This window comes from Papilio machaon, chromosome 28, assembly GCF_912999745.1.
Source record: "Papilio machaon chromosome 28, ilPapMach1.1, whole genome shotgun sequence".
NCBI classification, from domain to species: domain Eukaryota; kingdom Metazoa; phylum Arthropoda; class Insecta; order Lepidoptera; family Papilionidae; genus Papilio; species Papilio machaon.
Genome location: NC_060013.1, coordinates 1405540 through 1433469, shown reverse-complemented (window position 1 = coordinate 1433469; position 27930 = coordinate 1405540). Strand labels below are relative to the sequence as shown.

At 35.9% G+C, this 27930-nt stretch overlaps 3 protein-coding genes across 3 annotated transcripts; all 3 read left to right on the top strand.

Annotated features, from left to right (window-relative positions):
• Positions 1 to 266: 266 nt before the first annotated feature.
• LOC106709387 (modular serine protease-like) lies at positions 267 to 4257 on the top strand. Its single transcript, XM_045684953.1, has 8 exons — positions 267 to 318; positions 590 to 774; positions 1116 to 1322; positions 1828 to 1974; positions 2433 to 2560; positions 2744 to 2920; positions 3467 to 3602; positions 3972 to 4257. The coding sequence occupies exons 3-8, from the start codon at positions 1274 to 1276 to the stop codon at positions 4160 to 4162; spliced, it is 828 nt and encodes a 275-aa protein (XP_045540909.1). The 5' UTR covers positions 267 to 318; positions 590 to 774; positions 1116 to 1273; the 3' UTR covers positions 4163 to 4257.
• A 1277-nt stretch (positions 4258 to 5534) lies between these two features.
• Positions 5535 to 14073, top strand: LOC106709392 (modular serine protease-like). The gene is made up of 13 exons (XM_045684952.1): positions 5535 to 5607; positions 6172 to 6223; positions 6419 to 6475; positions 6905 to 7021; positions 7990 to 8124; positions 8608 to 8788; positions 9064 to 9164; positions 9890 to 10065; positions 10167 to 10370; positions 10905 to 11072; positions 12361 to 12488; positions 12658 to 12834; positions 13855 to 14073. Exons 1-13 carry the CDS (start codon positions 5574 to 5576, stop codon positions 14062 to 14064), a joined length of 1740 nt encoding a protein of 579 aa, XP_045540908.1. The 5' UTR covers positions 5535 to 5573; the 3' UTR covers positions 14065 to 14073.
• A 1015-nt stretch (positions 14074 to 15088) lies between these two features.
• Positions 15089 to 25423, top strand: LOC106709399 (modular serine protease-like). The gene is made up of 14 exons (XM_014501203.2): positions 15089 to 15214; positions 15751 to 15805; positions 15883 to 15948; positions 16147 to 16263; positions 17174 to 17311; positions 18043 to 18223; positions 19204 to 19313; positions 20244 to 20419; positions 20961 to 21167; positions 21656 to 21823; positions 22463 to 22590; positions 23912 to 24088; positions 24457 to 24619; positions 25227 to 25423. Exons 1-14 carry the CDS (start codon positions 15193 to 15195, stop codon positions 25421 to 25423), a joined length of 1905 nt encoding a protein of 634 aa, XP_014356689.2. The 5' UTR covers positions 15089 to 15192.
• The last annotated feature ends 2507 nt before the right edge of the window (positions 25424 to 27930 follow it).

Sequence of the window (27930 nt, the reverse complement as noted above, 5' to 3'; positions counted from 1 at the left end):
ACATATTTCATTTTTTTTTCAGCAATACTTCTATTGGAGATCGTTGCTTCATTTCATGGGTATTTCATTCAATTATTTTTTTATTCTGTTGTATTTAAAAAATAACTAAAAAGGTTATATATATAGTCTAACCAATTAGATACAAAATACTGGCTGATTAAATACTAATTGGTTTTCAACCACTTCATTTAATAATTAAGAAAAATCGACTTAACTGAACACTTAAATTAGGTTAATTAATTATTAAATATTTATTTTCAGTTCAAATGTTTCGTACAGAAGCATTTTAAATAGAAGAAAACGAAATTCGGAATTTAAGTAAGTAATTTAACATATAAAATGTTTGGTGAATTAACCAGAAAGCAAATAATATTGGCGACTTTAACCTATCACTTCATCCATTAGTAATTTTTCGATGTCTTGATTTTCCTTCATTTTCAACCTACTGACTCAGGATCCTATAGTTTAAACGACCAAAGTGATTTTGACGAGTGAGTTGCAATTCGATTTCTATTCTTTGCCTTAGTAAACAGTCAGTTTTTGTTGAATATTTTTTTTATTAACAAATAATGTGTTGTATTTCTTTCAGATGTACGTTACCTTCTCAACCGGAGAACGGTGAATATAAGGTAACTGGTGGTAACATAATCAATGGCAGGGCTTTAGTTATAAATCTTCAATATTCATGTAACCCGACTTACGCGCTAGTTGGGGACGGAAGTGCCTTTTGTTATGACGGAGATTGGACTCCTGAGGAATTACCGAAATGCGTCCGTAAGTATTTCCACTGCGGAAACACTCATTCAATAATAATTCATGTTAACGTCTAAACAGAGAAACGTCAATTTCCATACATGGCGGCCATGTTGATTGTTATATTTTTTATTGATTTTGTCAAAAGTAATAATTTATATTATGCCAGTGCAGCGTTTAAAACCGTGCTTATATAACTGGCATAGTGTTAACATTAAATGGCACTAGTGTGCCAAAACATTCCATACCAGGCCAGTGCTATTGTACTGGAATAATTTAAATCAGGCATAAGACTCTAATGGTTAAGAGTGTTATTTTATCATGTCTAATATATAAAAATAAACGTTGTTTTATCGTTATAGAAACATGTCGTCTAACAAAACATCGTAGTGTGGTCTACAACTGTTTGATTAGTGGCACTGACGCTACACGCGCGTGTCGCGATACAGAGCCTGTTGGCACTGTGGTGCAACCTGTTTGTAAACAGCCGCACTATTACACACCTATAGAGCTACCGTACATGCATTGCAAGAACGGCAGGTGGAATGCTTGGCCTACTTGTATGCCGGGTGAGTATAATATCGGTTATTTAAGTTGGCGCGTCAGGAATACGAGTACTCTTGTAAACGACGTGCCAACTCAAGCGCCTATGACTGAAAGTTTTAGAGAAAAACAATATCACCATCGTCCATGTCGTTGTCATCATCATAGTGGATCACTATAGCCATTATAATTTCAGCCACATATTCATCATCATTAGTGCGACTTTCGGTCTTTCAAGCGACCGCATCTCCACGTAAAAGGCAGGCAACGCAACTGCATTTGCACTGGTGTTACAGATGTCCATGGGCGTTGATGATCACCTCGGTGTTTGCCACACGTTTGCCCCCTTCTCTGATAAAAAAGTCACACAATGAGAATCATCACTGTCATCTCAGCCACATCACTATCATCTCAGTTACATAACTACCTTAATCACTATCATGTCTATCACATTATCATCATCATGATCACAGCCACATCATCATTTCGCCAATTATAGCAAACCTCTGATATGCTATTTCTTTATCTAAGAATGTGGTCTACTCACACCTAAGGGTGCTGAAGCTACCAGGCCTGGATTACCATGGCAGGCGGCGGTCTACTACAAGAATATTATTGATGCATCCCATGAACATATCTGCAGTGGCGCCCTCATCAGTAACTCTGTGGTCTTGTCAGGTATGTAGCAATTCAACGATTTAACGTCATTTATGTTGGCACTGTGTGTATTTTTTCATACTCTTCAGCCTTCATATCTAATTTCACTCCCTACTTCTCGCATATCACAAAATAAGTGACCGAGATGTAATATTTCATAAATGGCGGGCAATATTATTTTTTTTTTCTATCATTATGAGGAAATTGTTCTTATATTGTATAGTAATGCGAGACAAAGTATTTTACCACAAATGCTTTGAAATTTTCGTGTTTTAGCACAAAATTATACTTTTCTCTCTGGTTTAGGATCGGCATCGGAACAATAAAGTCCATTGTTACCGTATACAGCCTTAACGATAGCACCGATTTTGACGAAAGAGGTGTCATTCGATTCGTATTCTTCCTATGAGTGTCATAGGATACCCGCAATTGGATTTTTTGTTTTTTTTTATTTGCAAATAATGGTTTAAATTTACCAGCTGCCCATTGCTTCTGGAACGAAGACACAAAGGCTAAAAGTGATGAAACCAACTATGCGATTGCGGTCGGCAAGTTATATAGTGAATGGAGTCATCCTGATGATGAAGACCATGTTCAGAGGTCAGATGTAAGTTTCTCATCATCCTGCCCTTTTCTTTACGTAGTTTAGGCACAGTATGTCTTCCATACATTTATATCAGCTGCCATATTTGAATTTACTCCCTTACACATACTCTCTTTTACACAATATAGACATTTCCTGACTGTAAAAAATTGGTCCTTCGAGTCAGATATACGAATTCATCACCAGGTAAAGAAGATAGTGATACCGAAGGAGTATCGCGGTGATGAAACTCATCATCAGGACGACATCGCTGTGGTGGTGGTGACGAGGTCTTTTGAGTACCAGCATTATATTAGACCAGTCTGTTTAGATTTCAAACAGGAGCTGTATAACAAGCAACTAGTGAAGGGCAACACAGGAAAGGTAAAGTATATTTTAGATGGATGGCAAGATTTTATGTATTTTGAAAAATCAGGGTAGCTAATTTTTAAAAAGTACTTGCTGTAACCCGCGACTCCGTCCGCGCGCAGTCAAAAAAACTTAATAGCGGTATGACTTTTTTCTCGCCTTTTAAACCTTCCTTAGACCTCCACGAACATTTCAAGACTAGAATAAGATAAATCCGTTCAGCCCTTCTAGAGTTTTAGTGAGACTAACGAACAGCAATTCATCTATATATATATATAAAAGAAAGTCGTGTTAGTTACACTATTTATAACTCAAGAACGGCTGAATCGATTTGACTGAAAATTGGTGGGCAGGTAACTTAGAACCAGGAATAGGACATAGGATAATATTTGCCCCGTTTTCTATTATTATTTTTTTTCGCGCGGACGGAGTCGCGGGAAAAAGCTAGTTTTTATATATATAGATTATATTGAAATTTTACCATAAAGTACATTTTGTCTATGGTTATGGGTTTAGATTGGAAGTAGGTATAGAATTTTTTCAACAGTAATTACTTTCCAGTCTGCTGGCTATGGTCTATCGAGGAATGATGCGTCCAGTCCGAAAACATTGCAAGTAGTAGACCTGCCATTTGTATCAAATGACGATTGCTTCATCAAGTCTAGCAGTGACAAGTTTTGCGCTGGGAATGTTAATGGTAAAATGTTTTTTTTAGTTTTTTTTTTAATTATTATCAAAATATCGCTTATCAAATATATCTTATGTTCCTCGGTATTAAAATACCTTTTTGTTAGTGTAAAATTTTTTAATATCGCTTCAGTAGTTTTTTAGTTTACTTGTTACAAACATTTTAAAACTTCTATTCTTAAATTTCATTATAGGTTTTTAATGTACCCTTTTAGCAATAGATGGCGTTATAATATATTGTATATATTTTTTGATTCACTAGATGGCGCTGTTATTAAAATTTAACTATCTACAGAATTTCTAGCTAACGGGCATTTAGCATTTGAATAATAAAGCTGCACTAAGGGAAGTAATACTTTTAAAATACATTTTTCCTCAGGGCCAGGTTTATGTGGCGCGGATAGCGGTAGCGGTATCACGTTTCCATCAACTGTACAAAACACTACTAGGTACTACCTCAGAGGTATAGCTTCGGTAACAATTAACGTCACTGCACGTTGCAAAACGTACACAACTTTTAACTCTATCATGAAGTACCAGAATCTTATTAAGACTTACTGGTTTCTTTGATAATGGCGGGAATGTTCGCCATCTTGAAATAAATGCTTCTTGTATTTTTTATGTGCAACCCATAGATTTATTTTACTAATATTATAAATGCGAAAGTTTAGATGGATGTTTGTTAGAAGGTATCTCCGAAATAGCTCAACAAATCTTGATGAAATTTGTCACAGATGTAGAACATAGTCTGAAAGAACACATAGGCTACTTATAACTTTTTTTTTTTTTTTTAATTTAGCGAGGAAGGAATTTCGGTCGATAGCTAGTAACCTATAAATCCATCCTGAAGAATCTCATTAATTTTGTGAAAAAGTAGTGTAGGGAAAGGTTTATATTTGTTAATAAATAAATAGTGTTACAAAACTATTGTTTTTTTTTGTAATTCTTATGCAACCTTTTTCTTTATAACTAGGATCTAGGATACATAGAATTACTGAAGATTTTATGAAGATGACAGTTTCATAAATATGGCGCGAAATGTTTATAAGCCGCCGCCATCTTGGTTGTGTAATTATTTTTTCGCCTAATGTAAAATGTTTACAGATCATCAAAGTTGAACATCTGCTTATCTGATCTCTTTCTTATTTTTATTTACATTTTTTATTACTCTTTAAACAATCTCAAAATCTTTTGAATAAAAATTCAATTTATACAATAAACTTACCTAAACTTAATAAAAAAAAATTAAAACCCAATTGACTGAGGATCCAATGGATGAAATAGCGCCATCTATTGGCGTATTAAACATCAACATTTTAAATTTAAACTAAATAAACTGTTACGTTTTATATATAATATAACTTTCTAATTTTAGAATATACTTAAAAATATCAGAAAAGTAAATTAAGGTTTAAAAAAAGTTTTAGTACGATTGACATTCGAATTGATTTTTTAATAAGTTTACTTCTTACGTGGCACGTTATTTCTGTATGTGTTTTGTACCGATGTAACATACCATGTCAGTACGGAGAAGAAGCTGAATCTAATGGCACCTATCTCATTAAAATCGGATTAATATCTTAAGGCTTTAGGCCTTCACAAATGAACTTACATACATACAAAACCTTACATAAAAACAGTCATACATACACGCGAAAAACATTATCCTCTTGTCAGTGTAATAAACATTTCTTAATCTTCAAAAGGCTGAATAAACTGTACACAACAGAAAAGAATCGATTGATAGATCGTGCATTAAAATTATAGGTTACTTCTTCAATGATAAGAAATAGTCAAAGGTCAAATTATTCATAACACAATACGGCGTCAAACCAGTTTGTTATTTATGTAGATTTATAACCTTAAAAGTATAAATTCAATTTATATTGTCAATGTTAAATATTGAAACTAAATGTACATATTTTGAATATGTTTAAACTAAATCTATATAAATAATAATTTAATTATAAATGTGATAATTATGTGTGACAAGATGTACTATGTTTTCTTTGTAAGTGAGTAGCTTATTTTTTTTGTACACAAATTCGAAGTGGTTTAAGCTTTAAAAGGTTTTTAGACAATAAATTACTTCCAAACACTAAACAAAGTTCATTATGAGTTAAATTAGGTTAAAATGATTTAAAATTTAGTACTTTATTCATCACATACGAGTATTGTATAATTTATTGTTCTAATACAGTTTTCTCAGATTAAATTAACTATAAAATATAGTAAATAATATTAAAAATTACTTCTTGGATTTCTTATTTTAGTAAATGGCGGACACAAATCTTGTTTTTTTTATTGTTAACTTTAAATTGCATATTTTTTAAATGACAGCAGATGTTTTATAGTCTATGATTTTGTATGACGTCACACGTTGACTATACCGCGCCATTATTTATTAAAGTTAAAAATTAAATAGTTATTTATTATTACATACGTTACAAGATTAACAGTTTTTTTTTTCAATTTATCGTTAAAGTTTAGAGAGAGCTCATTTTATAATAATGTAGTGATGATGTTTTCTCATTTCTTTTCTTCTGGTTCCCGTGGATTTATATTACTTTTATCTTCAGCCTTGGTTTCATTTTTACAAGCTTCAGTGGTCCACGATGTTTATGACAGAGGGTAAGTGATTCTGGAAATTCATACTTTTTTCGATTTTTTTCTAATACAATATATGTTTTATTTTTAATTTTGTGTAAAATTTTTTTGCGCCATTTTTTGACGATAACGTAACTCTCACTTAAATGTAGATGGCACTGTATGTAAGACAAAGAATATTATTTTGTCTCAAACAGCCAAATGAAACTTGTTTTTCAGTACGCACTGGCACAATACAAGTTATAGCCGACAGAAACGAGATGAACCAGATTGTAGGTAAGTAATAAATATATTCAAACTCCTTTTATCCTTCCTTTTATTTAATTATTCACCAACCAAAAGATATAGCCTGATTAATAGTCTTAAATTAATCATTTTCGTATCTTTTGTAAATATTACTAATGGACAAAAATTGGATGGGTCATTGCTTAGAAATTACAGTATCTACTTCGATACGATTTAAACGCGCTTGCGACAATTAATTCAATCTTTATTACTAGTTTGAAGTATCTACGTCTCTACGAACCGCTGTCGTCACCGTTAAAATGGCGAAATTCAAATAAGCACAAAATACCATTTTATATAGCCTATCTATCAAATCTTGAACATTGCTTTACTTCCATTACAAACAAATCAATAGATGGCGTTAGTGGTCCTCTAAAAAGTTTTGATACCAAAATCATATTTTTTTTTGTCTGTTTCCAGTATGAACGAATGGAGATGTAATGAAGGGACTTGTGTGAGAATTAACAGCGATTGTGATGGCATCATTGATTGTCCTGACGGCAGCGACGAGACATTCGAGTTGTGCAGAACACATGAGTAAGTACTACTAGTACTATAAATGTACAGTCAGCTGCATAAATATGTATTATTTATTATTTAAATATTGTTAAACGTTACCATCTAATGTCTCTTATTAAGTCATCCAGTAAGTCTTGGATAATTTAGTATATTTCTGGATGTTAATAAATTTTCATTATTTTTTCTTTTACAAAGCTTCAAAAACTAATATATACTTTCGAATTTCGTCGTGTTATCGGCCAAACCCGATTTCAGGACAAACTAGTTTTCTCTATACTAATCTAGTTCTTTTTATATGCGATAGGAGTAACTAAACTGGTTTATCCTATCGAGCTTGGACCAAATTAGTTTGGACTTGGCTATACTAGTAACTCCTATTGCGTATAGGAACTAGTTTAGCCTAGACAAAATTAGTTTATGCTTTCCAAATATGATAACATGTTATTGAAAAAGTTTTTTAAAATTTTATAAGTGCATACATATTTACGCAACTGACTGTACTATAAGGCCATTCGTACACAAGACAACTAAATCGTAGAAACTATTGTATGGTTGCGTCGTGAGTATCGCGTTGTGAGCTCCGTACACAAAATTTTAAATCATCGACGCAAGTTGTCTATTAGATTAACACAGTTAACAACTACATGTCAACTGTTTAGCTTTTCTCCGCCATCTTGAAAATTGCAGCGATTATTCTCACGGCGATCTTAACAAGTAGGTTGCGAGCGACTGTTTTTGGCGATGATAGAAATATCGGCGACGCGCGCTGTGTACAAACCTTTATGACATTGCATTGAGTAAGTCGACTAAGTCGTCGGGGTTCGAAGATTTACTTTGCTTTATGTACGAAGGGCCTAAGAGATATTTAGACGCATTTATGTTGCCATGACAAGTTTTTGACCTTTAATGCATTGATAGTGTCAAATGAATTTGTTAAGGAAAAAACGTCTTCAATTGTACACGAGATAAGAACTTTATTTTTTCAGATGTGACGCATTTACATTTCGTTGCAACTACGGCGCTTGTGTCGACGAATCCGCTCCCTGCAACAACAAGCAAGAATGTCCCGATGACTCCGATGAGCAATTGCCCAGATGTAAAGGACGGACTATTATAGAGGGGTCAGTTAATATATCATTCTCTCATCGTCCTTATCCCACTCTATAACAGTCTAAACTGTACAAGCGCCCTGGGCGAGATTTCTACGCTTTCTTTTTTATCTTGCCTTTGGGTGGGTTAACAGGGCTACGTAAGAATGTGTAATAAGTAGACCTGCGGAGCTCCGTTCTGTCTAACACCCTGGGCGGAGGCTTAACCGCGCCCTATCCTAACGCCAGCCCTGATCCCACTCTGTGTAAGCGTGCAGATCTATCTGAGATCTATCTTTAATTTCATTTCAGTCGTTTCGTAATCATGTTCAATTTCACAAAATCGGTAATTAACATCGTGCCCTTTTCGCTACATAGTGTTGGCTCAGCCCTACTTCAATAAACCTCTTTTAGCTGTCATGATTTCACTCCTTTCCTACGCATATCCTCTTTCACATTTCTTCGGTTATCTACCATTTGTAGCCATCCAATACCAATAATTTTCTCTTACTTCAGTGATAAGTTCAGATGTTTAGACGGCCAGCTGCTTCCACTAGATCGTCGTTGCAATGGCGTAGTGGATTGCAACGACCGTTCCGATGAGACGCTGTCATCTTGTGCAGAATTGACTTGTACTGAGGATCAATTTCAATGTGAATACGGCGGTTGTGTGGATGCTGAGGCGCAGTGTAATCGGGTACGTGGTGATGAAAGGACTTTGTTTTTACAAAGAAACATGCAATAAAAACTAAGAGGTATGGGTAGAGATCACGGACTTCGGATGGTAGATTCTAGACGATTTTTAACTATTTCTATGTTTTAATTGCCTACTTAAGTAGGCCTATAGTATGAGCCTTTCCCATGGTCGATCTCTTACAATTTTTCACAGTTTATTCCAAATTATTGTATTTCTTACTTGTGATCATTGTACATAGCAATTGCAATGGCTAACTATTTATTTTCTTCCACCAGACGATAGAATGTGTGGATGAGTCAGACGAGAAGGTGGAATTATGTGGAGTGCGTACACTTATCCGGCCCACAACACCAGCACCAGTTACAGAACCGCCTAAGTAAGTATATTTCATTGCAGTTACACTTATTTACTACTAGCTCTCGCCCACGACTCCGTCGGCGCCGAATTAAAATAAAATTTAATAATTGCTTATGTGTTCTTTCAGAATATGCTCTACATATATGCCAAATTTCATCAAGATCCATTGAGCCGTTCTGGTGATACTTTCAAACAAATATCCATCCATCCATCAATCTAAACTATTGCATTAAGTAAGATCCCTTCGTACAGAACGCAACATAAATCTTTAGAAGTAATTTAAATTACATTCGGTAGCGACTACATTTCAGATGTAAAGATTTGCGTCGCCATTTTGAAAATTGTAGATTTACGAGCGAGTGGTTTACGACTGGCTATAATAAAATGTTGTCGACGCTTGTATGAAGCTCTCAGACATTGTATTGTGTAAATCGCTTAACGACTGAGATCGCCAGATGTTGAATATACGTTGCCTTGTGTAAGAAGGGTCTTATGTACAAGTGTGACAGCATTCCAAAACAATAGTAAAGTTAAGTCTATATATATAAAAGAAAGTCGTGTTAGTTACACTATTTATAACTCAAGAACGGCTGAATCGATTCGACTGAAAATTGGTGGGCAGGTAGCTTAGAACCAGGAAACGGACATAGGATATTTTTTACCCCGTTTTATATTTTTTATTCCGCGCGGACGGAGTCGCGGGTAAAAGCTAGTATTTTATAAAACTACCCACATTTTTCTTAGATGTGTCTTACCAGAGACACCTAGCAATGGATCATACAATGTAATAACAGAAACAAATACAACTGAAGTGGACTATCTCTCGTTAGAGTATTCCTGTGACCAGGGATTCAAGTTAGTTGGGGAAGCTAAGGTGGTCTGTTTGAATGGTATATGGCAAGAAATACCACGATGTATACGTATGTATTTAATCATTTCGCAATTTTAGCGAATTCAGCTTACCAATTGCTCGTTTGCTTATGGTAAAAAACATAAGAGACTTCCTTCTTTATTCTTCTAGAAACTTGCGAACTGATTAAACATTTAAGCGTGGATTACGAATGCTTTGAAGAGTCAGGGAAGCCTAGAGCTTGTCAATCAGAGGAAATAGAAGGGACTGTAGTAAAGACATCTTGTAAAGCACCTCATTATTACTCTCCAGTAGAACTACCTTATATGCATTGTATACAGGGTGTTTGGACTTCAGGACCTGCTTGTGCTGTTGGTAAGTAACTGATGAGTTTACATTGATGATACAGTGGTAGACCCAGCAACAACAACATCAGTTGCACGAATTGGCTGACATATTAAGGAGGGTATTGTTTGTCGCGCGATATTTTTATTTATGTTGAATCCATTGAGAGTAGAGGGTCTTAGCACGAATATTTGCGACACGCGCTTTCGTATCGTCATCTACAAAACATTTGATATATATGAGATTTGTTGGTGTACTTTATGCCCGGTTTATGCCCGCTGCATCCCATTTTTGTTAATGACGTTACGAAAACGTTGTCACTAATGTTCATGCTAAACCCTTTGTAATTTAAATGTCTAACCGTTGGTTTCTGAGACCGTAATCTCTGTATAAAACATATCGTCATCCCTGTCATTGTTTTTGAGAAAGTATAATATGTTTTAAACCAGAATTTTAGTCTTAGAAACCCACAATAAACAGATTTTAACTTGGAGATGACATTCAGTTGGTATTCTTACCCTGACCAATACAGTCAGGTTAAAGAAATTACTAATATTTTTTTAGAATGTGGTGTACAACCACCGAAGTCCACACCGTTAGTATTACATGGTAGAGACGCTCGGTTTGCAGAAGTACCATGGCATGTTGGCATTTATTTCAAGAATCCAATGAGTAAGACACATGTACAAATCTGTGGTGGATCACTAATTAGTAATACTGTTGTGTTATCAGGTAATCATACTCAGAGTTAAGTAAAAACCTTTTCTAAATGTTACACTTAAACAAATCTTAGTGCAGTGAATGTGCAGACGTGTGTAAATCAGCTCTGAACCGTTGAGCTGCGGCTCAACAACTAACTTAACAGACTTAAGGCAACATAAATCGTCGAAGCTAATATTGTATGGTTGCGTTGTGATAATCGCGTTGCGTGCTCCGTAAACACAACGTTGAATCGTCGACGCGAGTCGTCTATTGACAGAAGACGACTCGCGTCGGCGATTCAGATGTGCAGGCATAGCAAATACTTGTTAACTGTATAGATTATCTCCATCATCTTGAAGTTGTATCCACATTTTTCACAACGATCTTGACAAATAGGTTGCAAGTAGGGTTGCCAGGTCGCTAAACCTAATAGGACAGACCAACCAGTTTGGCCGGACATTTGGGTAGAAAGGCCGGACACGACCGTCAGTCGACTCTCGTGGCGCTCGGTCACTCTCGTTTGTGAATTGTAAAAAGCCTAACAAAAGCCGAACAAACTGGACACCGTTTATTTTGGCTGGTCACGCAATCAAAAAGCCTACCTATGGCAACGCTAGTTGCAAGCGACTGTCTAGCGTTGATAGAAATGTCGGCGATGCGCGCTGTGTACGAACTTCCACGATATCATAATGCGTAAGTCGCTTAGTGACTAAAATCACTGACCTTCGAAGATTTACGTTGCCTTGTCACCGAGTCGATGAGCCGCGAACTACTAGATGACTCACAGTTCTCAACCCGAAACACAAATCATAATCTCTATTTCGAGGGGTGAAAGGCTATTTTTGATGTGAAACATCTATAGGCTCACTTGTAAACCGAATTGTTGGCGTGGCGACGCTTGCCGTGGCGACGGGTCGCCACGCTATACTAAGGTATACATATATATATTTTATATGTAGTAGAGTGTAAGGTGTGGCGTCGGGTCGCCACACTATACTGAGGTATACATATATATATTATATATTTTATTTTAATAATATTATCTTTTATGCATATTACTTTTTGTTTTAAGCGACATTTTTTTGCGATATTGACTTATATATAAGTCAATATCGCAAAAAACAAATAGCCTTTCACTCCTCGATATAAGTACAAATTGAGCCGAGCTATGATCCGGTTCATTGATCTGATTCACACATGTGAACCGTGAACTGATCTGTAAGTCATCAATTTTAGTTGACTCACTCATGACTGTATGCATTGATCTAAGAAAGATTGAGGGATAAATGAAGATAAATGGTGTAATAAACTTTTTCAGCTGCTCATTGCTTCTGGAATGAAGATATAAGGGCGTTGAACCGCGCGATGTGGTACTCACTTGCTGTAGGCAAGCTTTATAGAGACTGGAATCATCCGAACGATGAACCATATGTTCAGAAATCTGGTGTAAGTTAAAGCTTTTGTGCTATTGACATCGGATAATATAAATAAAATCCTAAAATCGAAAAACACATAAGTACCTGATGGGGATTGAACTTGAACGTTTTCCAGTCCAGTCAAACGCTTGAATTACGCAACTGATGCTCAAATTACAATTAAATTAATATTGTTCAAGGTATCAGATATAAAAGTACCAAAGCTGTACCGTGGTTTAGAGTTGTACTACAAAAACGATATAGCCTTAGTATTTGCGACACAAGCCTTCCAATACAAGCCCCACGTGGTGCCTGTGTGTTTGGACTTTACCGAGGAGTTGGGTAATCTGCAGCTGAGGAATGGGAACCGTGGCAAGGTAAGAGAAAAGAATACAATTGAATCAAGTTAACGGTTAATCTATCTATCTTCTATATATATAAAAGAAAGTGGTGTTAGTTACACTATTTATAACTCAAGATAGGTCGAACTGATTTAGCTGAAAATTGATGGGGAGGTAGCTTAGAACTAGGAGACGGACATAGGAACTTTTTTATCTTGTGTGCATTTTTTTATTCCGCGCGGACGGAGTCGGGGGTAAAAGCTAGTATTTAAAAGAAGTCATATTGTAATAATGCAAACTAAAAGATCTAAACTAAGCTTTAACAGTGGTAGACAGCAACATCTGTTGCACGAATGGTCTTCGCTCAGTAAAATACCACGACCACACAGAAGACAAGCGTCAAGTTGAAGTAATACCATCTTTGTTTGATGAAGCCGGAGACCTAATTTTAATCCTCTTTCCCTTTCCACCATTTTCTTATAAGGAAATGATGAAAGGGGAAGTGGATGTGATGGAGGTGAGGACGCATAGGAAGGGGAAATCTTCTCTTTCTGTGCGTCTCCTCCCCCGTCAATTAAATTTAGGCAACGTTTGTCTGTGGGCGAAGGTCGCTTCACTATATCAGTGAATTCTGATGGCCACTTGCTCTTTTGCCACCTTTTACTGAAGACGAGATAAATCTTACAATGAGGATCATCATCAGCTCACTATACGTCCCCACCAAAGGGGTGTTTTTAGGCCATAGTCAACCACGCTGGCCAAGTACGGGTTGACTTCACACATATCATTGAATTTCGTCTCAGATATGTGCAGTATCACGATGTTTTCCTTTACCGTAAGAACATCGGATAAATGTACATATGTAAATCGAAAATCGAAAAACACATTGGTACATAGCGGGATTCGAACCCAGGACCTGCAGATTGCAAGTCATGTGCTTAACCCCTGAGCCACCGACGCTTGACAATGGGGATGGAGGATCATAATCAATCTTACATAATTAATGAATGCACCTCAAGCCTCTGCCTCCAAAATCTTTTGGTATCCTATCTCCAGGCAGCAGGTTGGGGCTTGACTACAGGGTTAGCTGGCTCTGAAGCTCCCAGACTGAAGGTCATAGAGTTACCTTACGAGAATTACGAAAGCTGTTTGAATCTTACAACACCAGCACTATCTCGGTACCTCACTTATGATGATAAAATCTGTGCAGGATCGTTGGATGGTGAGATCTTTGGATTTATGTTGTCCTGGTACATGTTAGTCTAATGAGCTAGAGTTCTAGTCCACTGTCCTTTTCTACCCTGTTCTTTTAAGGAATTAATGAGAAGAAATGGATTTTATTGTACGACATAGAAAATTATCTTCTTTGTGTAGGTCCTGTCTTCAAAATCAGGTAGCTATTTGCATTCTCTCTGCTTCAAGCAGAGTCTCTTAGGTTTAATATAAAAAAGAGACTCTTTAGTACTTAATTATTTCTGCAAAGGAAGGTTTTTTTATGAGTTTTGAAGGTTATTTTGTATTTAGGCGATGCTCTCTGCCGTGGTGACAGTGGTGGGGGTCTAGCTTTCCCTTGGGATGAGGATGGTAAGGCTAGGTTCTATCTCCGAGGGGTAGCATCCACCAGTCCACCATCAAATGATGTCACAGTGTGCAATGTAAGAGCTTTGACCAGTTTTACTTCGGTCATCAAGTTCGAGAAGTTTGTTAAAGCGTATTGGTATCCATGATTTGGTTTGCTTTTTGTAGTTTTCAATACATTTTTTTTATGAAATTTCATTGTCTTTTATTTGAACAATTTCGTTTGTGACACTTCTTTTATTTTTGTTCAGCACACTTACATCGTTTTAGCAAAGCTGGGACTTTTGTCTTACATAAATTGATTTGAAAATTGGATTAATATCAGCTTCTTAAAAAATAACTAAACTAGAATTAAATTTACAAAAACACCTTTATTTGTAAATTACTCTGTCCTCGGCGGTATTTCCAAACAGTTACGACTTAGGGACGGCGTCGGATCAAGTAACTTTAGGCGGTCCGTTGCTCGTTTGCCCCCTTCTATAAAAAAAATGCTACGAAAAAAAATCCGTACATTATTTTCAAAAATAGTAATCTGTACCGAAAATAACTATTTTTCCACATTTCTCTATATTTATAACTCAGATAATCATATCTTAATAATAAAAGAATGAATTCAGGTGCGTTTAAACACAATTTTAAATGCAAAAAAACTTATTACAAACAAACAGACGTATAAAGAAACTAGTTTTATACGACTAGTCATATATCTCAGTTTGAGGTTAGAGGTCGACCTTTGTAAATGGACAAACAAAACAAAATGGATAACTTACTGTAATATTGTGCGTTGTGTTAACGATTTAAAAGTGTTTTAAAAATATGTTAAGATTATTATTTATTGGTAAGTAATTTTTATTGTGAATAAATTATTATGTAGTTATGTTTTAGGTTATTATTGGTGTTTAAAATTCAATCGTACTTTAGCAGAATGTAATTTCATTAATAAATATTTTATTACACTCTACATTGGTAGATCCCGCAACAACAATATTTGTTGGGTGCACGAATTGGCCTCGCTCAGTGAAATACCACGACCATACAGAAGACAGGCGTCAAGTGGAAGTAATTCCGTGTTCCGTCTGATGAGTGTGGTACCGGAGGCCTAATTTTAGTCCTCTTTCCCTTCCCACACTTTTCTTATTAGGAAAGGATGGGAAGGGGAAGTGGATTTGGCGGAAAAGGGGACGCTCAGGAAGGAGAAATATCCTCTTTCTGTGCGTCCCCTTCTCCGTTGATTAAAGGTAGGCAACGCATCTGAATTTGCGGATGTCTATGGGCAACGATCGCCTCGCTATTGTGGCGAATCCAGGTGGTCGTTTGCTCGTTTGCCATCTTTATGATAGAAAAAAAAATTAATATCTAATTTTCGTTTTGCAGTAATATTTATATTAGAAATAAATGCGTCTTTTCTTTCCAACCATGATTATATCAGGTAAATATGTTTTATCCAATTTTTATCTGGTATTTTTATTGATTTTATTGCATTAAGAGATTGATATTTTGTTTTAGATCTAACCAATCGTACAGTCAGAATCTATCATTAAATCGAACTAAACGAGATTTAGACGAATGTAGGTAAGTCTAACTTTGTTTTATTTAACAGTGAAATTCCCGTGTCTAAACAAATTAATAGATAACGCCTTTGTCTTTTGTGTTGTAAACTTAACCGCTTAATCTAAAATTTTAAAACGGCAAAGTAGTCTACGAAAACAAAGTTTGGACAAAGCTATGTAATAAAGCAACAACTGCTGTGTAATTACGAACATGTTTCAGCTACAATGAATATGAATGCAAGGACGGGTCGTGTGTGCGAGCTAATAGCGATTGCGACGGAATATACGACTGTGCTGATGGCAGCGATGAAGCTTTCTCGCTTTGTAGGAATAGAAAGTAAGCAATACAATTGAGGAATAGACAGAAATTACGGAGAAAATACACAAGATTAATGTGTACTGTACACATTATCATCGAAGTAGTACTACTATTTTTTTATAAGCTGGCAAACTAGCAAGCGGCCACCTGAATTCGCCCAAAATGGCGACGCACATAGACATTCGTAATTACACAGAAAGAGAAGATTTCCCTACCACTTTCTCTTTCTGTCCTTTCCTTATAAGAAAGGGGAAGGGAAAGAGGATTTAAATTGGGTCTCCGGGACGCACACTCATTAGAGGAAACGCGGTATTCCTCTTGACGCCTGTCTTCTGTGTGGTGGTATTGCACTGAGCGAGGTCCATCCAACAGATGTTGCTTACGTCTACCATGTTTATGTAGTATACTAGCAGTCGCCAGCTACTCTGTCCGCGCTGCTTTAAAACTCAATATGTGTTCTTCCATACTATGTTCTACATCTGTGCAATTATCAAGGTCCGTTGAGCCGTTTCGGAGATACCTTCAAATAAATATCCATCTTAACATTCGCATTTATAATTGTACGCGATGAGTCGTCCGACTTAATGTAAATAAGTTAATAAGTAAATATATAAATAAATAAATGAATAGGTAGACAATAAGATTAACAATAAGATATATTTTGTAAAAATAATAATTTAAGTAAAGAAAGTAAGGCTTAAACCCCCCTACGCGTTAAGCCCCTCTCACGGCGCATATAATGAGGCGCCCGAGGGCCGTAAAATCAGGGGAATCCTACAGTCCACTTGTATATCAGAAGTTCTGCCTTTTATTTCATCGCATCCTCAACACCAACAAATTCGGTGTGCATCCTGCACAATAATATTAGTAAGATTAGTAATGGAGAAATCTTATAGTTCCTTATTTACCAACATAATTATCATTATAGATGTCGTGCGAATCAATTTCGCTGTAATTACGGCGCTTGTGTCGATAAATTCAATGATGTCTGTAATAAAAGAGTAGACTGTGCCGATGGATCTGATGAATTAAGTGAGAAATGTACTGGAATTAAACTGACAGACGGGTGAGTTAGTTTGTGTATTTTTTAATTGGTAGATTTATTCAATTATTAATTAATTAATTAACTAGCTTTAGTCCGTGACTCCACCCGCGAGGATTAAACAAAACCTTTATTAGTTGCCTATGTGTTCTTCCAGGTCCGTTTAGTCGTTCTAGAGATATCTTCTAATAAACATCTATCTATCTAAATTTTAGCATGTATAATATTAGTAATATAGTACGAATAACTTCACCATTTTATAACTTCATCACTTACTCACTTCTTTACTTCACAAACACAATAACAACATAGTCATGTCCGTAACCCAGAGTAGGCAGACCTCGTACTTCTTGACGCAACCAGACACATCTCTCGCTTCTTCGTTTATTACTTTAATACTTTGTTACTTACCTAGTTTTCTCAAATTACCTCAATTGATTACAACTCTCGTTACCTCGAATTACCTCATCACATCATCTCGTCATCGTTTCACCATTTCATCTCATCTTAAATTACAAGTTCTTTCTCTCTATAGGTGCCTCTCCTCTAATGGAGATAGACCATTAGCTTAGTGAACTTTTACCGATCTTGTGCCAAGCAAAATAATTGTTCTACGCGGGCAACATTCCTTCCTTGATATTTCACAATCACAATTTCATTCTTTGCCCGCTTTTGCACATCATGATTAGTTTTAGAAGGTCGTATTCCTCGAATTTATAGAATAGTCAATAGCCGCAATAACGTTTGATTTTCAGTGATAATTTCATATGTCGTAACGGACAGTTAATACCAAAGAAGGGACGTTGTGATGGTGTCACTGACTGTGCTGATGGCACAGACGAGAATATAGCTGCTTGTGTTAATATCACTTGTGACATAGGACAGTTTGTGTGTGAATACGGCGGATGTGTTGATGGCAAGTCTCTTTGTAATGGGGTAAGTTGGTTAATACTTAACTAGCTGTTCCACTGCAGCTTCACACGCATGACATTCCAATCATTTTTGTTGTACGTAAAAGCTTTGTTTTATTGTTTAATATTAACGAAAACGAAGGCTTTCGCCATTGGCTGAGAATTACCGTTACCGTTTTATTCTTATTTTAGTATTATCTCTCAATATTAAAATATCATCAGCTCACTATACGTCCTCACTAAGGGACTCGGAGCCTACCCTAAGTTAGGGGTGACTAGGTCATTGTCAACGTTGGCCAAGTGCGGGTTGACTTCACACATATAATTAAATTTCTTCTCAGATATGTGCAGCATCACGATGTTTACCCTTCACTTTTTAAGAAAATCGGATAAATGTATATATGTACTAGCTGTCGCCCGCGACTCCGTCCGCGCGCAGTTAAAAAATGGGTATGAAAAGTAGATGTTGGCCGATTCTCAGACCTACTGAATAAAAATTTCATGAGAATCGGTCAAGCCGTTTCGGAGGAGTACGGGAACGAAAACTGTGACACGAGAATTTTATATATTAGATGTAAATCGAGAATCGAAAAATCCATTGGTACATGATGAGATTTAGAACCCAGCACCTGCAGATTGCAAGTCAAGTGTTTAACTCCTGAACCACCGATGCTTCTAAAATAAAATAGACGCCTCTTACTTCATAAAGTCTCGAAAGATCACAACAATATGCTTTTAGATAGTTTTAGTAGGGTTCTTCATCAGGGTGAGTGGGATTAGTATTATTTCGCGCGCCTGCGCTCTTAGGGCGCGTTTTCAGAGGCGCGGAATGCACCGGCGTCGTCGACGAGGTTGATACCAAAGATTAATTGGTGTTGTTGTTCATGTTTCAAATTAGTCGGTGCCGACACCGGACAAATGTACATGAGTGTTTTAGTTGTTCTATATTAGTTAATGATAATGTCTCACGAAAGTTTGAATAATTAAAAAATAATATGTTTACAGACAGCGGAATGTCGCGACGGATCCGATGAGCGTTTAGATATATGTGGTCGTTTGACATTGATCAAGGTGTCAGACATCTCCACGACAGAGGCACCAGTCACTACACCTAAGTAAGTTACTCTTCCAACGAAGCATGGTTCGTCTTTGAAATAGGCCTAGTTTTACTCATCTTTCACATTGCTACCCTTTTCTTATAAAGTAATGCATGGGATGTGGATTTGGTGGAGGAGGGGACGTACAGTAAGGGGAAATATTTTATTTCTGCGTGTCTAGGGTTGCCAGGTCGCCAAACCTTCTAGCCGGACAGACCAGCCAGTTTGGCCAGACATTTGGGTAGAAAGGTCGGACACCCTGTATTATTTAGAATTTTGTCTCAGTATTAATAAGTACACTCTCGTTTGGGAAATGTAAAAAGCCTAACAAAAGCCGGAAAACCGTTTATTTTGACCGGACACGCAATCAAAAAGCTTACCTATGTCCGGCTATATCCGGACGCCTGGCAACGCTATGCGTGTCCCATCCTCTGTCGATTAAAGGTAGGCAACGCATCTGTATTTGCGGATGTCTATGGGCAGCGGTCGCTTCGCTAACTCAGCGAATCAGGTGGTAGCTTTCTCGTTTGCCATCTACCATATATCATATATCATATATTAAAATAACCCCCTTATTAACAAAAAAAAAACTTGAGAGGTGTCAAGGGACACCCGGATGGAACGAAGTTCCTTTCAATTAATTAGTGAAGGAACCAATGTTTATTCTATGAATAAAAAACTTAAGTCTTCACAAGAAGTACATTTTATTTCTATGAATTTTCGTTATATATTGTCACGTCGTTGCCATGGTGATATAGCAAAAAAGTGTCGTGACAAATTTTCGTAAGAATTTTTTCCGTCTAGCCCCCTTTCACAACGCGCGATAAGGAACATCGTTCCAAAAAAACTAATAACACTAAGGAACGTCCTATAAAAAATCGATTCCATAGGACATAAGACAGATATTTTTTTTATATTTGTCCTCAATGGTATGGATGCTTTTCCCAGATGCGTTCTACCACCGGAGCCTCAGAATGGCGTTTACAGAATTATAAGTGAGACTAACTCTAGCGATGCAGATTATGTATACTTGCAGTATGATTGTTATCCTGGCTTCAGACTTATTGGGGAACCTAAGATATTATGCTGGAGAGGTGTTTGGCCTAAGATACCTTATTGCATACGTAAGTTGTGAAAAAGTAATAATAGTGCCTTTATCATCATCATCATCATCAGCTCGCTGTACGTCCCCACTGTGGGGCTCGGAGCCTACCCCAAATTAGGGGTGACTAGGACATAGTCAACCACTGGCCAAGTGCGGGTTGACTTCACACATATCAGTGAATTTCTTCTCAGATATGTGCAGCATCACGATGTTTTCCTTCACCGTAAGAACGTCGGATAAATGTACATATGTAAATCGAAACTCGAAAAACACATTGGTACATGGCGGGATTCGAACCCAGGACTTGCAGATTACAAGTCACGTGCTTAACATCTAAGCCACCGACGCTCCCATCATCTATGTTCTTATCCCACTCTATATGAGGGCGCAACAGTTATTTTACTCCCTTCGTAATATAATCTTAATGTTGTCATATACATTTCTCTCTTTTGCTCCACCTATTTCTCTTATCTTTTGTCTCTCTCTTGTAACGAAATGTACAAAACATGGCGTATTTTATCCTTCGTTTTTCATGTAATCGTAATTCATTTTTCCTATAGAAACTTGTCCCCTACGTAAAGACCCTAGTATAGAATACCAGTGCACAGAAGAAGACTTGGAGACACCTCGCCAGTGTGAGGAGGAGGAGGTGGAAGGTGCGATAGTGAGGCCCGCGTGCCGACAGCCGCATTACTACTCGCCAGTTGAACTGCCCTACATGCACTGCAGTCAGGGTGCTTGGAGTTCTGGACCTGTTTGTGTTGCAGGTGAGAACTCTCATATAGGGTACTGGAGAAGAATACGATATACTTCAGTCAAATCGTCTAGGTTACAGGTCACAATTGGACGGACGTAATTAAAAATCGGGTCTATTCAAAAGAAACTATTAAATATTATAAATGGGAAAGTTTAGATGGATGGATGTTTGTTTGAAGGTATCTCCGTAAAGGTTCAAGAGTTCTTGGTAATATTTGGCACAGATGTAGAACATAGTCTCGAAGAACACATAGGCTACTTAAGGGTTTTTTAATTCACAGACAGAGTCGCAGGCAAAAGCTAGTTATATCCAATCATTAAAACTTTAAGTTAACAAAAAAAATCATCAATTTGCAATGCAAATTAAAAAAAACATTACTCTCTTGTCAGTCGGGTAATAAAGACTGAAGCTTAAACAGCTTAAGAAATAAAATCTGTAGTTTAACTATTAAATTATAGTCCAAATAAGTTAAATTCTATATATTGCCTGGTATTTCAGAATGTGGTACAACGCCACCGATAGTCTCCCAGTTGGTACTGGGGGGGGAGACAGCCAGAAATGGCGAGATACCTTGGCACGCGGGGATATACTTTAAAGATCCATCTGTTAATAGCTACCAGCAGATCTGCGGAGGTTCCCTTGTTAGTACCACCGTGGTGCTGTCAGGTAAGTTAACTGACTAACGACATAATACAATCTATCCTAAACAATGAGTTTTTGAAATTTCACTTTGGTCTTTCATTACCTTCCTATCCACCAGATTTTTGTCTACCAAAGATCTTCTGTTACTTCAGTTTCTCGCAATCCATCTTTTTCTAGGCTTTCCCTTATTGGTGTATCTCCAAATTCATATTTAAATTCTTGTCACATGCTATTCTTTCCTCATAACATACTTTCTTCTTCTTCTTGAGGTGCCTCTCCCACTAGCGAAGGTTGGCGGTAATTTCTCCATATTTTTGTTTATCCTTTGCTAGGCGAAACAGTAGGGCACTCGCAATTCCAGTCCACTCACTGATGTTGTGCAATCACGATTTCTTCCAACGGCCAACACTCCTTTTGCCGGCAACTTTTCCCATCAGGATGAGTTGGAGGAGATCATATCTGTCATACTCATACTCCTTCCTAACTTCTACTATTTGTTTCGTATCTCCATACATGACAGTTCTTTTCAAATATCTTGGCGGTCCAAGGTCATGTGAACGCCGCGCAGTTCCCTCCACCCTAAAATTGTGTTCTGCGCAGCGACTTACATGAAGTCAGCCGCCAAGATATCTGACTGCTCTAACCAATCTGTTGGTGATACAGCTGCACATTGCTTCTGGAATGAGGTTACCAAACGGTTAGAGAACAAACATAACTACGCGGTGGCTGTCGGCAAACTGTACCGAGACTGGGATCATGTTAAAGATGAAAGATTCGTTCAAAAGTCTAATGTAAGGATAACTTTAAGTCTTTATTTACACTAATATTGTAAGGATTTTTTTTTAAATTTAATTGTGATCGGCTAGAGTCCAAACGACTGAACCGATTTAGACGAGTTAGGTGTCATTTTTGGAACGAAGTTCCTTATCGCGCGTTGTGAAAGTGGGCTAGACGGGAAAAATTCTTACGAAAAGTTGTCACGACACTTTTTGCTATATTAAGTATGTTAACGACGAATGAGCGCTACTTCACCATGGCAACGACGTGACAATATATAACGAAAATTTTTTTTTAATTTGTCTTCTTCCCCGGAGTGTCATAGAGTATAATTACATTGTCACAAAACATGTAATAAAAGTGAGACATGAAATTTTAAATAAATGAAAAACGACTTCATTATCCGTAATTTTTTTTAGATGTTTGTAATGTTTAAGTTAAAAAAAACTGCTTAAAACAGCCAATAAATTGCCCTACTACATCCATTAGAATCTGTTAGTTGAGTTTTTGTTGTTTTTTTTAATTAAGGTTAGTTTATAAAGTTAATTTTTATTTTTTTGTTGTATTGTCTGTGTTCGATATCTGATGGCTAAACCTATTTGAATTAGGTTTTCACTGATTTATAAATTTTCTTTAACATTCATTTATTTAATTTCAATAAGTCGATAAAAAGAAAGTTATGTTAGCGACAGTTTTCAATGTATCCACTTTCCCAAAGCCATGGTAGAAAAAAGAGATCGCTGTAGTACATTTCAGATAATCGATGGATCCTACGTATAAGGGCTAAAGTAACAAATTGATGATTTTTACTTTTTTATGTATTATCTGCGTCTTAGTTTAGTTAACATCTACTAAACACAAATACAAATACAAGTATAAATGTGTTTTTTGCTAAAGTAAAAGGGCTTATGCAGCATCTTTTCCTATATGGTTGAAACTTTGAGAGCCTCTAATGTAAAGTCAATTTGGCACATTGGCCGTTATTCGTAGGAGCCATCGCAATATTGAAAAAAAACTTGAGAGGTGTCAAGGGACACCCGGATGGAACGAAGTTCCTTTCTATTAATTAGTGAAGGAACCAATGTTTATTCTATGAATAAAAAACTTAAGTCTTCACAAGAAGTACATTTTATTTCTATGAATTTTCGTTATATATTGTCACGTCGTTGCCATGGTGAAGTAGCGCTCATTCGTCGTTAACATATTTACTATAGCAAAAAGTGTCGTGACAAATTTTCATAAGAATTTTTTCCGTCTAGCCCCCTTTCACAACGCGCGATAAGGAACTTCGTTCCAATAAGCGGGAAGTAACCTAATCTAAATTATCACCACCAGATAAGTAAGATAGCAGTTCCGAAGCTATACCGTGGCATTGAATTAGACTATCATCATGATATTGCTGTAGTGATAGTGACTAAACCGTTTGAGTACAAATTGCACATCAGCCCTGTATGCTTGGACTTCAGACCTGACTTCAATAATGAACAACTGCAGAGCGGACAGCTTGGAAAGGTGGGTACTATTGTTAGGTCAAGTTTTATTGTGTTAGGGTCAAGATAGACCCCTAGGGTCTACGATTGGCCCAGCAGTGCTATTTCCACTATCTAATTGAAGGTTTAGAAGTTGTTCTTCAAGTTATAGAAAGATATCAAGGGGTCCATCAAAATCAGAACATTTTTCAAAGATCAATGAGGCAAGTTTTTTAAGGAAAAGGGGGGAAACCAGTGTCGATGTATTGAAGATGCGTTGCCGGCCTTTAAAGAGATGGTACGCTCACTTCTTGAAGGACCCTAAGTCGTACTAGTTTGAGAATATCTGAACCACGTATAACAACTTACTTACGAATTGAGAACCTTTTTGAAATTGGTTAAAAATTGCAGGCGGCCGGTTGGGGTTTGACAACGAAATATCGAGGCTCCGAGTCCCAGGAGTTGAAAGTGATCGAATTACCTTACGAGGATCTGGACAGGTGTATCAATCTGACTTCACGACAGCTCAAACATTACGTGGTGTATGACAAGATATGCGCTGGATCATTGGATGGTGAGAGACAATTCCTTATTCTGAACATTGTGTGTTTATAGTTCAAAATCTTTGACACAATTTTATATACAGTAACAGCGTAAATTAGCAGAACATAAAAATTACTAGAATTACTCTAAAAATTAGTAAATTAACACGACAAAATAGCAGAATAACACTAAAAATTAGCAGAATAACACTAAAAATTAGCAGAATACCACAAAAATTGCAGAATACCAAAAACGATTAGCAGAATACCATAAAAAATAGCAGACTTACACAACCAATTAGCAGAATAACACTAAAAATTAGCAGAATACCACAAAAGTTTGCAGAATACCACAAACAATTAGCAGAATACCACAAAAATTGCAGAATACCAAAAACGATTAGCAGAATACCATAAAAAATAGCAGACTTACACAACCAAATAGCAGAATAACACTTAAAAATAGCAGAATACCACAAAAATAGCAGAATACCACAAACAAATTGCAGAATAACATTAAAAAGTAGCAGAAAACCACGAAAAATTAACAGAATAAAACTAAAAAATAGCAGAATAACACTAAAAAGTAGCAGAATAACAATTAAAAATAGCAGAATTGAGTTCCCATTTCATCCACAGGGGAGGCTCTCTGTAGAGGCGACAGCGGAGGCGGGTTGGCCTTCCTCTCGGAGGTGTCAGGTGTGTCGCGCTATTACCTCCGCGGTATCGCCTCCACCAGCCCTTTATTAAGTAACGATATTTCTTGTAATGTTGACTCTTTGACTAGTTTTACAGCTATTATAAAATATGAAGATTTCATAAAACGATATTTGTGAGCATAATATTGACTTATATGTGTTTTTTTTTTGTATTAAATAATTTAATTTTAATAACAACGCCATCTAGTTTGAATAAATGGTAAGTAATACTTGTGTATTTCAATAAATATATTGTTTATAGTAGTTTAGTTTATTTAGTAGTTATTATTCAATCATACTGTATTTAGTTCTAAAGTGTTATTAAAATAAATCATACTGTATACAAACTATTTTATTAACTTCAAAAAACAAAAATATTACATCATTTACCCCTCCTTATAGTAACCCAAGTAGGGTAATTGCACCAGTTTTTCCCCCACATCGATCTATTTTCCGTCACAGTAAAGTTACTCCATTCTTGATGAAGTCACCTTTCATATAATCCATCCATCTCTTATCAGACCTGAACCATGTATACCTTCGTATACCATTGATAACTGTTATACATGTATGACAAATTTCATCTAGATCTGTTGACCAGTCCATCCAAATATTAACATCTTACTATATCTTCTAATATTATAAACTAGCTTTTACCCGCGACTCCGTCCGCGCGGAATAAAAAATAGAAAACGGGGTAAAAATTATCCCATGTCCGTTTCCTGGTTCTAAGCTACCTGCCCAGTTTTCAGTCAAATCGATTCAGCCGTTCTTGAGTTATAAATAGTGCAACTAACACGACTTTCTTTTATATATATACTAGCTTTTACCCGCGACTCCGTCCGCGCGGAATAAAAAAAATGCACACAATATAAAAAAGTTGTCTAAAGATAAAAACATAGTCTGGAAGAAGACATAGGCTTCTTAATAAGATTTTTTAATTCCGCTCGGACATAGTCGAAGGCGACAGCTAGTAATATTATAAATGCAAATGTTTAGATGGATGTTTGTTTGAAGGTACATATCTCCGGAACGGCTTATCGGATCTTAATGAAATTTGGCACAGATGTAGAGCATAGTCTGAAAGAACCCATAGACTACTAATAAAGTTTTTTTTTTAATTCCGCGTGGACGGAATTGCGGGTGACAGCTAATTTAATAAATTTCATTTGTTGGAAATATATAAAATGACTTTCTTTTCTGTAATGTAACAATCGTTAACTTAATTGAATAATAATTGATTTAAAAATTAAAAGAAATTTGTTTATTAATTATTATTCAATTTTATTGTATAATGAAAATTCTTTTAGAACGCTTGTGTTTCAATTATGGTGTGAAGTAATTTTACTTTTTTTATTTTATTTTTAAATTCTAATAATAAAACAATAATGGAAGATTACAGAATAATAAATATCTTCGTTGTTATATATTTTGGTAAGTTTATTTAAGTAACTATTTAGTTTTTTTTATATAATTAAAAATAGCTTTATAAAGTATCAAAATTTTTGATTATTTCCATATAATATAAATGTATATGTAATTAAAAAAAAAATCGTATATAAAAATGTATTTCACAAATTCGATATATTTACGATGCTTGTAACGATTTTTTTTAATTGTCTTATCTGTTCGCAAGTTCACATTTATTTCTGATAAGTTCCGAAACGATTTAACGAGACTTTAAAAGGAAGGTAGCTGATGACGATCATATTATATAGGCTACTTGGTTTTTATTATGCATTTAAAATAAAACATTACCAAATATATAACATTTCAGTTATTTACGTAAACGGAATCACAGCATACTCTGATGGATATAACAGGTACATATTAATCTAATATATAAAATTCTCGTGTCACAGTTTTCGTTCCCGTACTCCTCCGAAACGGCTTGACCGATTCTCATGAAATTTTGTGAACATATTCAGTAGGTCTGAGAATCGGCAAACATCTATTTTTCATAACCCCCCCCCCCATTTTTTAACTGCGCGCGGACGGAGTCGCGGGCTACAGCTAGTTATACAATAAGATTTTTATAAAGCAACGCCATCTTTTGTTGCGAAAAATTATTAAAAATATAACCGATTCTATTGTTTTATCTTATTTTTTTTGTACATAATTTTCATTAATTATTAACTAGACATTTATATATTTAAATTTTATAAGATATTACATGAATATATAGATGTAGATGATTTTTTTTTCAGAAATAATTCAGATTCATTTGCTGAATTGAGAAGATTAAAACGTCAAACTATAAACCTACCAAATAATTGTCAGTAAGTATTTTTTTTGGGCGGCGCCATGCCACCCTCTCTTTCAACTATTATGACGATCAGGGACTTTGGGATGCTACTCTATTTATTTCTTTATTAAATTTTAAAATCAAAAAAATACATACATACATACTATTATCACTGTTTTACTACGCTAATATTTCGACTTGTACTATTTTAAAAAATCAATATTAAAAAACAATAAATAATGCATTCTACATTAGGTCTTATTCCTTCTTATTACTACTTTGGCTAAGGACCTACAATACTTAACGAAGTGCCCACTTTTAACTTAATTTCTAAATGTAATCTTTGTCTATCAAATAGTGGGCACTAAGTGAGTATGTGGTAAGTAAACCTTTAAATAAG

Bases quoted from the DNA above. Each gene is read 5' to 3' on its own strand.
- LOC106709387 (XM_045684953.1), top strand. From the start codon at position 1,274: ATGCATTGCAAGAACGGCAGGTGGAATGCTTGGCCTACTTGTATGCCG. The intron at 1,975-2,432 runs GTATGTAGCAAT...TAAATTTACCAG, and splicing joins TAACTCTGTGGTCTTGTCAG to CTGCCCATTGCTTCTGGAAC. The intron at 3,603-3,971 runs GTAAAATGTTTT...ATTTTTCCTCAG, and splicing joins TTGCGCTGGGAATGTTAATG to GGCCAGGTTTATGTGGCGCG.
- LOC106709399 (XM_014501203.2), top strand. From the start codon at position 15,193: ATGTTAAGATTATTATTTATTG. The intron at 21,824-22,462 runs GTAAGTTAACTG...TTGGTGATACAG, and splicing joins TACCACCGTGGTGCTGTCAG to CTGCACATTGCTTCTGGAAT. The intron at 22,591-23,911 runs GTAAGGATAACT...TATCACCACCAG, and splicing joins GATTCGTTCAAAAGTCTAAT to ATAAGTAAGATAGCAGTTCC.
- LOC106709392 (XM_045684952.1), top strand. From the start codon at position 5,574: ATGTGTGACAAGATGTACTATGTTTTCTTTGTAA. The intron at 8,125-8,607 runs GTCAGTTAATAT...CTCTTACTTCAG, and splicing joins GGACGGACTATTATAGAGGG to TGATAAGTTCAGATGTTTAG. The intron at 10,371-10,904 runs GTAAGTAACTGA...ATATTTTTTTAG, and splicing joins AGGACCTGCTTGTGCTGTTG to AATGTGGTGTACAACCACCG.